The sequence below is a fragment of the Hemitrygon akajei genome, chromosome 11, assembly GCF_048418815.1.
Source record: "Hemitrygon akajei chromosome 11, sHemAka1.3, whole genome shotgun sequence".
NCBI classification, from domain to species: Eukaryota; Metazoa; Chordata; class Chondrichthyes; order Myliobatiformes; family Dasyatidae; genus Hemitrygon; species Hemitrygon akajei.
Window position 1 is genome coordinate 86,837,254 of NC_133134.1, and position 12,777 is coordinate 86,850,030.

General features: G+C 47.9%; 1 protein-coding gene across 4 annotated transcripts; it reads left to right on the plus strand.

Moving 5' to 3' along the window:
* Positions 1-450: 450 nt before the first annotated feature.
* Positions 451-12,777, plus strand: naxe (NAD(P)HX epimerase). 4 transcript variants are annotated; one of them, XM_073061318.1, is made up of 7 exons: positions 451-509; positions 6,235-6,448; positions 7,457-7,565; positions 7,906-8,016; positions 10,024-10,137; positions 10,709-10,856; positions 11,798-12,777. In XM_073061318.1, the coding sequence occupies exons 2-7, from the start codon at positions 6,261-6,263 to the stop codon at positions 11,998-12,000; spliced, it is 873 nt and encodes a 290-aa protein (XP_072917419.1). In that variant the 5' UTR covers positions 451-509; positions 6,235-6,260; the 3' UTR covers positions 12,001-12,777. The 4 variants fall into 4 exon arrangements, with proteins under 4 accessions (XP_072917419.1, XP_072917418.1, XP_072917417.1 ...); XM_073061317.1 differs by lacking the exon at positions 451-509 and adding an exon at positions 1,385-1,495; XM_073061316.1 differs by lacking the exon at positions 451-509 and adding an exon at positions 1,453-1,593.

The following is a 12,777-nucleotide window of genomic DNA, read 5'->3' on the forward strand; positions in this document are numbered from 1 at the left end:
TATCGGCTAATGAACGTGACTGATGTAGCAATACAGCCACTTAATAAGTCAGAAGTAGATGTTATAGTTAACTGAGGAAGTGTGAAGCCAAATCTTGTATTAGGTTGGTTGGGATTAGAAAATGGCAGAATTTGTGGGATAGGAATGGGACAGGGAGGTGTTTATACAATCTGGTTCCGTTAGTTCAGAGGAGGCACTGATCATGACGTGCCACCGATTTTCGTTGGAACGCAGGAAGCTGTTTAGGCAATTATTGGGTATATTTAGGGTGTCTCGGCTGCGGGATATTCTGCCACTTGAACCAGGAATAGTCAGACCCGGTGATCTTTTTCATTAAAGTAAGTTTGGGAGGCAGGATCTGATCCCTCTCATGGCTCCTGTCATACTCCATAACAGTAGGTGGCACTAATGCACTTCCTGATAAGTGCGAGTCGCCATTCGCACAAAAGACTTTCTTTCCCAGACTCCCGCCTCTGAGTTAATGTTCTGAAGTTAGAAAACAAGAGCAGGTACAGAAAGACCTACTCTGCCACCACCGAAATCTCGTCACTAGGACAGCAACCTTACTGTTTACTGTGCTGCGCTTTACTACATGCATTTTGAATTATATTTTAATAACTTATGGTATATTTTGGTTTATGTGCTGTGTGATATATGTCGTATGGGTTGCATGGTGGTCCAGACGAACGTTGTTTCGTTTGGTTGTAAATAGGGACGGTCAGATGACAACAAACTTGAACTTGACCTGAGCCTTTGTAGGCAGAGATCGCAGTCCGTGCGTGCGGCGAAGAACAGACACCGCCCTCGGTCTTGGTCGGACAGCAGATACCAGTTGCCGCTGTTCGCTGTGGGGAACCTGGGTGGAGTGGGGTGCGGTGAGAAACGTCCTCTGTCCAAGGTCTCCGAGCCGCTGGGGAGTCACTGATCCTTTGCGTCCTTCAGGCATTTAAGGGATTAATCCCTCCTCTTCGACTCTCCCATTGGTTTTACTAGGCAAATTCTGCAAATTGATTAGGCGCTCTACATGTCAATCACAAGGAAGAGGGGCGGAGCTTTACCGCGCCATTGGCTGGTTTTCTTTCAACCCGACTACAGATGTTTGATGGCTAATGTGGAAACCAGCCAAGAGTACGATGCGTTACCAAGGCACAGAATATTCTCCCTCTAGTTCAAGCATTATGCTCAACGATGGGCTTATTCGCTCTTTCAACCTTGCCTTTTCTTCCGTCCATTTGGGTGTCTGTTCCATTACAGATTCTGTTTCTATCCATTGTCACTCCCAGTTTACATTAAAATTTGGATGAGGTCGAATCCAATTGGGTAACCTGGGGAGGATTATGCAGCTCTTCATTGGTCGGTTCTGCTGTCCGTCTGACAGCGCGCCTTTCTCCCTTTTTTTATTGGAAGTTCTTTGAGTGACTGGCCTGGCGTGCCTTGTGATTGGTGCAGCGGCGACACGGAGGGCGGTTCAGTACTGCGGCGAAGAGCGGCCGAGGTGAGAGGCAGCAGCCCGGGCTTCGGGCCTGGAAAGCACTCCCCTCTCGTGGTCCGGCACCCGGGACACTAGCAGGCCAACTGAACACGGAGGCGAGGGTAGTTTGACCGGAACAAGGGATTAGTGGGCCAGGGGTGGGGAGGTGTTTGGAAGGGTTGTGGGAATAGAGCTGGGGATTGGGGAGAGCATTGAGAGAGGTGAGCTTGGGTATGGGGGTGGAGTGGGGAATGGGAGGATAGTATGGGGTCGAGGAGGCGAGAGAGGGGTGAAGTTGACTAGCAGGAGGAAGAAAGAGGTTATTGGGTGAGGTAGGCATGTGGGAAGGTAAGATGAACCTGGAGTGTGAGGCGGTGGTGATGATAGGAGGGATGGGGGGGAGGGTATTGTGGTGTGACTGCGTTGGCGGTAGTGGTGGTCTGAGACTGAGGAGCAGGGGTATAAGGAATACAGTGAGCTTGGAGGTGGGGTTGGACAGGCGGGGTGTTTTGGCGATGAGCCAGGGGCTGGTTCAGCCACTGAGTTCTGAGGCGGTCCGGGGTTACTGGGAGGCTGTGAGTTTGGACTCCACCACATTCACTCGCCTCTGGCAAAACTCCGGATGGGAGATGTGTGTCCCAGGCTGATTTTTCATCCCAGTACAAAATGGGGCAATGGGAGTAGAAGGATATTCAGGCCCTCAACTGATCTGCTTCAATAAAACAGATTGTTCTTCCCTCCTCCCGCCTGCACTGACCCCATATCCATCAGTACACCTTACTTCTGAGCATTCATCCATCCCCGGGAATCTCCAGAGCAACTCTAGCCTCTGGGGAAGAGAATGTGAAGCATTTATTGACCCTTGACTATCAGCCTCTCGTTCCTGAGTCTGTGAGCCTTAGTTGTAGACCACTAACCATCTGTTTGCATCCATCCTGTTAAGCCTTGTACAATTTCTGTATGTTTTAATGACATCACCTCCCATACTTAGTGTAAAAGACTATAGAACTTTTATCAGGCAGGTAGTGTAGATCTAGAGTAACGTACACAGTTATGGTCCCCTAACCTATGAAGAATGCAGAAAGCATTGGAAGCTGCCCAAACTATGCTCTCTTACTGCTACTGCCATTTGGGAAGGAGGTTCAGGAGCCTTGGGTCCCACACCACCAGCTTCAGGAACAGTTATTCCCCTTCAACCATTAGGCTCCTGAACGGGCATGGATAACTTCACTCACCTCAACACTGAACTGATTCTACAAGTTATGGATCCACTTTCAATGACTCATGTTCTCAGTATTATTTATTTATCATTATTTGTTTTTATTTTGGTTTGCATTTGCAGTTTGTCTTTTGCACATTGGTTGTCTGTCTTTAGTTGGATTTTCATTGATCCTATTTCTCTGTTCTACTGTATGCCTGCAACAAAGTGAACCTCAAAGTGAGGAATAGTGACACACAAGTACTTTGATAATAAACTTACTTTGAAAAGAGATTTCCCCAGTCTAATCCCTGGGGTGAGAGGGTAGTCCTGTCAAGAGCAGTTGGATAGTTTAGGTCTGTTTCCCTTGCTGTTTAGAAGAATGAGAGGTGATCCAAGGGTACGCGTTATATTGGAGGGATAGAAAGGCAGGCAGAGGGAGTGGTGTGGCTTTACTGATAAAGAATGGCATCAAATCAGTAGAAAAATGTTACATAGGATCAGAAGATGTTGAATCCTTGTGGGTTGAGTTAAGAAACTGCAAGGGTCATAGGAAATAGAAAAGGCGAGTCAAAAGGGCAATGTTGTGGTTGTCGTGGGAGATTTTAACATGCAGGTCGATTGGGAAGATCAGGTTTGTTGAATGCCTAAGAGATGGCTTTTCAGAGCAGTTTGTTATTGAGCCTACTAGGGGAATCAGCTGTACTGGATTGGGTGTTATGTAATGAACTGGAGGTGATTAGGGAGCTTAAGGTAACATAACCCTTAGGAACCAGTGATCACAATATGATTGTGTTCAACTTGAAATTTGATAGGGAGAATGTGCATAATGTAGCAGTATTTCAGTGGAGTAAGGGAAATTACAGTGGTACGAGAGAGGAGTTGGCTAAAGTAAATTGGAAGGAGCTGCTGGCAGTGAGCAGCAATGGTGTGCATTTCTGGGGGAAATGAGGAAGGTGCAGGACATGTTTATTCCAAAAATGAAGAAATACTCAAATGGTAAAAGAGTACAACCGTGGTTGACAAGGGAACATAGAGCTATTGTAAAACCAAAAGAAAGGGCTTTCAAGAAAGCAAAAGTTAGTGGGAAGATAGAGGATTGTGAACTTTTTAAAAACCTACAGAGAGCAACTAAAGAAATCATTAGAAGGGAAAAGATGAAATATGAGAGCAAGCTAGCAAATCATATCAGAGTGAATAGTAAAAGTTTTTTCAAGGACCTTAAAAATAAAAGAGAGAAGAGTAGTAGATATAGGACTGCTAGAAAATTAGGCAGGAGAAATAAAGAGGGGACAAGGAGATGGCCGATAAACTAAATGAGTATTTTGCGTCAGTCTTCACGGTGGAACACTAGCAGTATGCCTGATGTTGTAGTGTGCAAAGGAAGAGAAGTGAGTCCAGTTACTATTACAAAGGAGAAGGTGCTCAAAAAGCTGAAAGACCTAAAGGTACGTAAGTCACCCGGACTAGAGGAACAGCACCCTACGGTTCTGAAAGAGGTAGCATTAGAGATTGTGGTGGTATTAGAAATGATCTTTCAAAAATCATTGGATTCTGGCATAGTGCCAGAGGACTAAAAAATTGCAAATGTTGTGCTCCACCCTTTAAGAAAGGAAAACAGTAAAAAGGAAATTATAGACCAGTTAGCCTGACCTCAGTGGTTGGGAAGATGTTGGAGTCAATTGTTAAGGATGAGGTGATGGAGTACTTGGTAACACAGGGCAAGATAGTACAAAGTCAGCAAGGTTTCCTTCAGGGGAAAATCCTGCCTGATGAACCTGTTGGAATTTTTTGAGGAGATTACAAGTAGGATAGATAAAAGGGATGTTGTATATTTGGGCTTTCAGAAGGCCTTTGACAAGGTGCCACACATGAGGCAGCTTACCAAGTTAAGAGCCCATGGTATTACAGGAAAGTTACTAACATGGTTAGAGCATGGTTGGCTGATTGGTAGGAGGCAGTGAGTGGGAATAAAAGGTTGGCTGCCAGTGACTATTGGTGTTCCGCATGGGTTGGTGTTGGGACCACTTCTTTAAATGCTGTATATAAATGATTTAGATGATGGAATAGATGGCTTTGTTGCTAAGTTTGCAGATGATACGAAGATTAGTGGAGGGGCAGGGAGTGTTGAGGAAACAGGTAAATGCAGAAGGACTTGGACGGATTGGGAGAATGGGCAAGAAAGTGGCAGATGAAATACAGTGTTGAAAAATGCATGGTCATGCACTTTAGCAGTGGAAATAAATGTACAGACCATTTTCTAAACGAGAAGAAAATCCAGGAATCTGAGATGCAGAGGGACTTGTGCAGAACACCTGAAGGTTAACTTGCAGGTTGAGTCGGTGGTGAGGAAGGCAAATGCAATGTCAGCATTCATTTCAAGAGGTCTAGAATACAAGAGGAAGAATGTGATACTTAGGCTTTATGAAGCACTGGTAAGTCCTCACCTTGACTATTGTGAACAATTTTGGGGCCCCTTTTCTGAGAAGAGATGTGCTGGCATTGGAGAGAGTCCAGAGGAGGTTCACAAGGATGATTCCGGGAATGAAAGGGTTATCATACTAGGAATGTTTGATGGCTCTGTGTCTGTACTCGCTGGAATTCAGAAGGATGACGGGGGATCTCATTGAAACCTTTCAAATGTTGAAAGGCCTAGACAGAGTAGATGTGGAAAGGATGTTTCCCATGGTGAGTGAGTCTAGGACAAGAGGGCACAACCTCAGGATATAGGGGCGCCCTTTCAAAACAGATGCAGAGAAATTTCTTGAGCCAGAGCGTGGTGAATTGGTGGAATTTGGGTGTATTTAAGGCAGAGATTGATCGGTTCTTGATTGGACATGGCATCGAAGGTTACGGGGAGAAGACCCGGAACTGGGGTTGAGGAGCAGTTTTTATAAAAAGGATCAGCTGTGATTGAATAGTGGAACAGACTCGATGGGCCAGATGGCCTAATTCTGCTCCTATGTCTTATTCAAACAGCCAAGGTCCAAAAGTACCTTGACGAGGTAGGCATTGCGGTTTCCATCAGATCAGTGGGAGAGTAATAAATGAGGGGACACAGCTACAATATAAAGGGATGGTCATTTCAAACCAGGATGCATGGAGGCTCAAGAGATTCCACAGATGCTGTAAATCTTGAACAAAAGACACAATTGCTGGAGGAACTCAGCAGGTCAGGCAGCATCTATGGAGAGGAACAAACAGTTGATATCTGTGGCTGAGACCCTTCATCAGAACTGGAAAGGAAGGAGGTGGATCTCTGGAAATCTCTGGTCACTGATGGTGGTGGGAGCTGGGTGGCTAGGTGTATGTAAAGTGGAAATGGAGTTGCAGGAGGTGAAGGAACTGAGGGCCATAGGGACTGTTAGAGCAGACCTATGTAGATCAGTCATCATCATTTTGAGTGGTGGGGCTGCGTGGGCTATCGCTGCTCATGTTTCCTGCATCCCTGGGTGGTGGTGGTGCGAGTTACTGAGGGTTTTCACTTCCTGGGAGAAGCTGTGGGATGTCCCACGGAACTGTGACAGTGCCGGGTCTCTCACTGAGCCTGTTCTCTCCCCTCCAGGCCAGCTGTCCCGTGGTGGCTCTTGAATGTCTGGGCTCAGGACCCTCCTAAGCCTTGGCGTGTTCGTCTCGACGCGGCTGGCTGCCCGTGGCTTGGGGCAGGGACTCTCTCGGGGACCAGGCTTCCTCTGCCCTAGAACCCAGTGGCCAGTGATGTCAGGCCAGGGGAACCTCAACTGTCCTGCCCCCAGTGGGAAAGCCCTGAAGTACCTGGGGTAAGTCAGAGCAGGGAGTTGGTCGAGAGAACCTTGGGGAGGGTGGAGGAGTAACTGTGGGCTCTGGTAAATCATCGCAACATTAACCCTTTGGCCCAGAGGATCTGGGATGCCTTGGCTTGGAGGGACCGCGTTTGGAGACCACACTGGGTCCCCTCATCCAGTGAGGAGACATTGTCCAAGCTAGAGATGACCAGACACCATTAGACAATGTCTCCTCCCCTGGATGAGGTTCCCTTGAGTGTAAAAGTGAAAGAAAGATTAGCTTTATTTGTCACATGTATATTAACATGTGAAATGCGCTACTTATGTTGTGCCCCTAGCACAATCCTCTGTCTGTGGGAGGGAACTGGAAGACCCGGAGGAAACCATGAACAATCATGGGAGGAGCATACAGAACTCCTTACAAAGAGTGGTGGGAATTGAACCTTGATGAAATGGAGCAACTGACCCATCATGGGTGATCTGTCCAAGTTCCCCACCGCACCTGATCATTTGTAATGTCCCCAGTAATCTGGTCTTGCCCACACTCCAGGCCAGAGGATCTCACGATTCACTGCTCCTGATCTTGTAAAATTCCTTTCCAGCCACTGTCCCTCAGAGGAGGAGGAAGTTGGAGCAGGTGGGTGGATGTGGGGCAAAGTTTAAGATGATGCCAGGTCACCTCCATAAAGGGTGAAGTAGGGAGATCTGTGACGCTGCCCACAGAGGGAGCAGTTAAGCATTTATTGGGGGGATGCCATTTTGTGGGGTATAAAGGGGTAGGAAGCCATTCAAGTTGACAGACTGGAAGGGCTGAATGGCATGTTGCTGTCCCATGAGCAGGTTCAGTGACTGTGGTGGTCTCCAGGTTATGGCCCCTTTCCCATCCTCGTCCAGTGGTCACCCACTCTGTCGAGGGGTACAACACTGCCCCCTACCCAAACTCCCTTTTGCCACCTGTGGGTAGAGGTCTCCCTGGGGTGGGGTGGGGTGTGATTAACGAAGAGTGTGACCTCTCGCCCACAGACAGGAGGAGGCTCAGAACATTGACCAGGAGCTGTTCACCGAGTACCGGTTCAGTGTGGACCAGTTGATGGAGCTGGCAGGTCTCAGCTGTGCCACTGCCATTGCCAAGGTTGGTGTCTGAACAACCCTGGGAAGGGGAGGACTTTGTCCCTGGGTAAACGAACAGCTCATTTGTACATAGACTCCAGGCACCCTCTGTTTTGTGGTAATCTGACCATCCCTGCGCACCGTAGAGAGCATGGAAGGACAGGGACTCATTACCTCTCAGCTCCACCAAATGGGAGTGACAGGCCATCTGACACAGGGTTTGAGGGAGTTCCTTCGGATCCCACTTGCTTGGTGCCAGATACCGTTGGGCTGTGATAGCCCCCACCAGCGTGTGTAGCCTCACATTGATAGGCAAAACATTGCTGCCCTCACTCATCTCTCTCTCTCTAATCATCTTTCAGGCATACCCACTGTCATCGCTACGGAAAGAAAACCCCACTGTGTTGATCGTGTGTGGACCGGGCAACAATGGCGGGGATGGACTTGTGTGCGCGAGGCATCTCAAGCTTTTTGTAAGCACCACACTCCCAGGGTCCTGATGAAGGACCTCAGTCTGAAACATTGACTCCTTATTTCTTTCCATAGGTGCTGCCTGACCTGCTGAACTCCTCCAGCGTTCTGTGTGTTGGTCTGGATTTCTTGCACCTGCAGAATCTCTTGTGGTTAGACACTGAGCTGTTGTACAGGACACTGACCCGTGAGACCGCACGCGGAGTGTTATTCTGTATCAGCCATAGGAATGATGATATTAAACTGCAAAGAGTGCAGAAAAGATTGACCAGGATGCTGCCAGGGCTCAAGGGACTGAGATTGGACCGAATGGGACAAGCTAAAGCTCTGAGATTGTTATTGTGTATGGGTTTGGCCAACAGGTTTTATTTTTGTTATTTTGAAATACAGCCCAACTACACCTTTGTGACCAAATAATCCACTAATCGGTACATCTTTGGGTGTGGGAGCAAACTGCTGCATTCAGAGGAAACACTCAGTCACAAGGAGAAGATACAAACTGCTTCCAGACAGCAGTGGGAATTGAACCCAGGTTGCTGGTGCTGTAATAGGATTACACTAATTTCTACACTACTGTGCCACCCTAAATATACAGCAGAGTTATGTCTATTGAATGGCAAATGATGTGGCAGGGCTGCTGCTCATTCTAATACTTATCAGACACCTTTTTCATTAGGCCACATGGCTGTCATTACGTTGAAAAGAGTGTAAGGAAGAGTTATGAGAATGGTATTGGTTTATTATCACACATACAGTGAAAAGCTTGTCTTGTGTACTGTTCATACAGATCAGATTATTATATAATGTATTGAGGTAGAATTTGCTGAGACTAGAATTCTGCCTGGTGCAGAGGACAGTCACCAGGATGTTGTCTGAAATGGAAGACTTTAGTTCTGGGGAGAGTTTGGACAGACTGGGACTTATTTTCCTGAGAGACGGGCTGGTAGAGATGTGCAATTACGTACACGATTATGAGAAGTTACATAGAATCAATTTCCCATCAAAAAAAACCTGGTAGAAGCTTACGCAATGATGAGGCAAAGAGACAAGGGTAGACAGCCAGGGTGGAAATGTTTAATACCACAGGGCATGCATTTAAGATGAGGTGGGGGGGGGGGGGGGAAGTTCAAAGGAGATGTGTGGGGCAAGTTTTCTTTTACAGAGTGGTGGGTGCCTGGAATGTGGAACATATGACAGAGATGTTTAAGATGCTGAGAATGCAGAGACGTGAAAATTGTGTAGGCAGAAGGGATTGGTTTAATTAGGCATCATTAATTAGTATAACATGGTAGGCTGAAGAGCCTCTTCCTGTGTATAAAAAAAACATGTTTAAGGTGAGAGGAAGATGATTTAAAAAGTATCTGAGGGGTAAATGTTTTACACAGGGTGGCTGATACTCAAATGTGCTGGAATCAAATACAGTCACTGCATTTAAGATGCATATGGTTCTGGGAGTAGCGCGGATGGGCAGAGAACAGCTTGGACAGGTTCAGCCAAAAGGACTGATTCTGTGATTGCCCTGTGGGGTCAGCCTCACCAACGTATGGAGAAGTGTGTTTGAAAAAGGATCCAGTGTTTTCCCAGCTTGTATAATGAATAAACTCTTCTTGGGCTTCCACGCAGGTACAGGTATCGATTTTAACGAATGTTTCAATGACAAACTCTGCCATCTTCATCACCCTGACGAGGATGGCACAGTTTGTCTTCAAAACGTCGGTTAAAATTGATTGATACCTGTACCCAGATGGAAGCCTGAGGAGGGTTTGTTCAAGAAGTGTGCTTGTTGCCAATTTTGAGGGCTCTTTAAGGAAAGGCTATACATGCTGGTGTTACTGACATTCTGCAAACAAAGTGTGGGGGCTTAGTTGGGCAGTGCTTATGCAGCTTGGCCATGAACAGTGGAATAGACTGACTGGGGCTACGTTGCTGTGTGGTTCTGCATGACCTTGGCAGGGGCGTCTGCCGTTGATGTGTTATGCCATGCCAATGACCGTTCTCTCCCTGTGCAGGGCTACGAACCAGCCATCTTCTACCCAAAACAGTCCAGTAAGCCTCTCTTCCAGTCACTCACCACACAATGCCAGAAAATGGACATCCCCTTCCTGGCAGAATTCCCATCTGAGGTGAGTCCTGCAACTCCATTGTGAGAGTGGGTGTTTGATTCAAACCATGTGCAGTTCCTTCTGTAGATCACTGCCTCCTGAATCTCTCTTCATCTCAGCAATCTCCACCCTCTAGCTTCCCAACTCCGGCTGTCCCGCATCCCAACCAGAATCCTGATCATTGCAGATCCAGGCCATTCTGGGACCATTATCCACATTCCCCCCCCCCCCCCCCCCCCCCATGCAGTGGCTCTGTTCCAATTCGCATTTTCTTTTCTACCACTTTACATACCCCCCCCAGCACCCACATTGTGCTTTCCAAAACTGGCTCCCTATCATCCCAACCCCCCCCCCCCCACCTGCTCCCCAATCCCTGGGCTACCTGCCCCCAACAATTGCAAACTCCAGGCCTTCCACTGGCTACTGTCTCCACGGTAAAATGATCGTTCTAGACTGCTGATCTTTCCTGAATTTCCCTCTTCCCTCCTGTTGCTCTGTGGGAGATGTACTGGTGATGCCCTTCTGTGGGCCATTGATCATGTTGTGGGTGCAGTGTGAGCTGTTGTCTGACGCACTGCCCATCGCCTAACAGCCTGCCCTTATTGACGAGGTCTACAACCTAGTGGTGGACGCCATCTTCGGGTTCAGCTTCAAGGGTGAAGCCCGCGAGCCCTTTGCCTCCATCCTGACTATACTGGAGGCAGTGACCATCCCCATCGCCAGTGTGGACATCCCATCCGGTGAGTACTACACCAGCTTCACCTTGCTGTGTATATGTGTGTGTGAATATATGGGTGGGAAGAGGTGTTGATGAACAGAAACAGGAGCCCTCTGCGTTACACTACTCAATCCCCAGTGGGGTCCCAGCCAGAGAACTGGGGGCAGCTTCAGGAAGGTCCTTAGGATTTCAAAAACATTCCCAGGGCGAGGTCTTCCGTTCCATAGGTAGGTTGTACTTAAGAACTAGGAACACTAGTAATCCATCTGGCCCGTTGAGCCTGCTCTGTCATTCAGAAAGATTGTGGCTGATCTGGCCATGGGCTCATCTCTACCTGCCTTTTCCCCCCACAAACTTGAATTCCCCTGCGATGCAAAAATCTACTGTCTTATATATATTTAATGTAGTAGACTCTACTGTTTCCCTGGGTAGAGAATTCCACAGAATCCCTACTCTTTGGGAATAGCAGTTTTCCTCATCTCTATCCACAATTCTTGAGCTGTGTCTAGTTCCAGTTGGACTCTACTTCTTGTGGAAAGGAAAAAAAACTAAAGGGAGGTGTAATTCAAATCCCTGACAGGTTTTAAGGGATAATAACATTCAAATTCTTAATGGTTTTGAGGGGGTAATAACTTGTTCAAAATTCTGATGGGTGTCTATAACTAGTTCTGGGGAATTTGGTGACACAGGGATGGGGCAAGGGAACAAGAGGGCGGATGATGTTTCTGTACCATGACATCCCAACTCCTATACTTGGTGCCCTGACCAATGAAGGCCAGGATGCTAAATGCCTTCTTCACCAACCTGCCTGTGCTTCTTTCACAGAACCATGTACTGTACCTCAGCCCCAAAAACACCCTTCCCAGTGCCCTGCCCTTCCTCGGCCCACCTGCCCAGTTGACCTGGATCGTGCTGTAACCTTGTCTTGTTGACTTGACACTGCCTCCTCTGCCTCTCTGACAGGTTGGAACGTGGAGAAGGGCAACCCACAGGGGATCCAGCCCGACATGCTCATCTCACTCACTGCCCCCAAGAAGGCAGCCAGCCACTTCACTGGCCGCTACCACTTCCTGGGCGGCCGCTTTGTGCCCGCGGCCCTGGAGAAGAAGTATGGTCTCAACCTTCCAGAGTACCCTGGCACCGATTGCGTCCTGCAGCTGCTGTGACCCCTCTGCTGCAGGGTGATGTGTTCCTGTGGACAGGTGATCTCGCGCTCACTCCACTGCTGCAGCTGCTACTAGGAATCTGAGCAGATGGAAGCCTCAGAGTACACCATGAATCACAGCACAGCAGACCTTACACCCTGCCAGCTTTCTGAAAGGGTTCTTTGGAATGCTTCCCTCTCTCCAGTGTAGGTCGGACTCCTTGCTGAATGTGGTCCCGCCATCTCCTTGGGCAGAAAATGATTGCATGGAAACGCTCCCCCATCCTCCGCTTCTCTCTGCGCTACCCAGTCCCTGATGAATGTGATCCCACCATCTCCCAGCACAGCAACTGGCTGTGTGGAAATGCTCACCCCATCTTCCCTCTGTTACCCACTCCCTGCTGCCAAAGCAGTTTCCTTGATCATAATCACTGTTTTAAATTTTGTTTACGTCTCGGAGTTTTAGAGATTTTCACTTCCACCTCATTGCGGAAGTGTATCTCCAGGCTTGCTCAGATCCTGCTGGGAGCCCAATGCCCAAAAACACCAGCTAAGATTGTGTCCGATTGGAATGGCGTGACAATCCTACCAGGGAACTGATCGGAGTTCTTCTCACTCTCAGTACTGTGAGGTTTGTTAATGTGGCTGGGGTTTAACATCTCTCTGAAGAACAGCCCTCAGTACATACTGTCCCTTCTTCACAGCACAGTTACGGTGCCAAGGGTTAATCAGGAATGTTTCTCTAGCACAAACAGGAGTCAGACTTTCAGCTACACAATAAAAGGAATGAGTAAAGTTG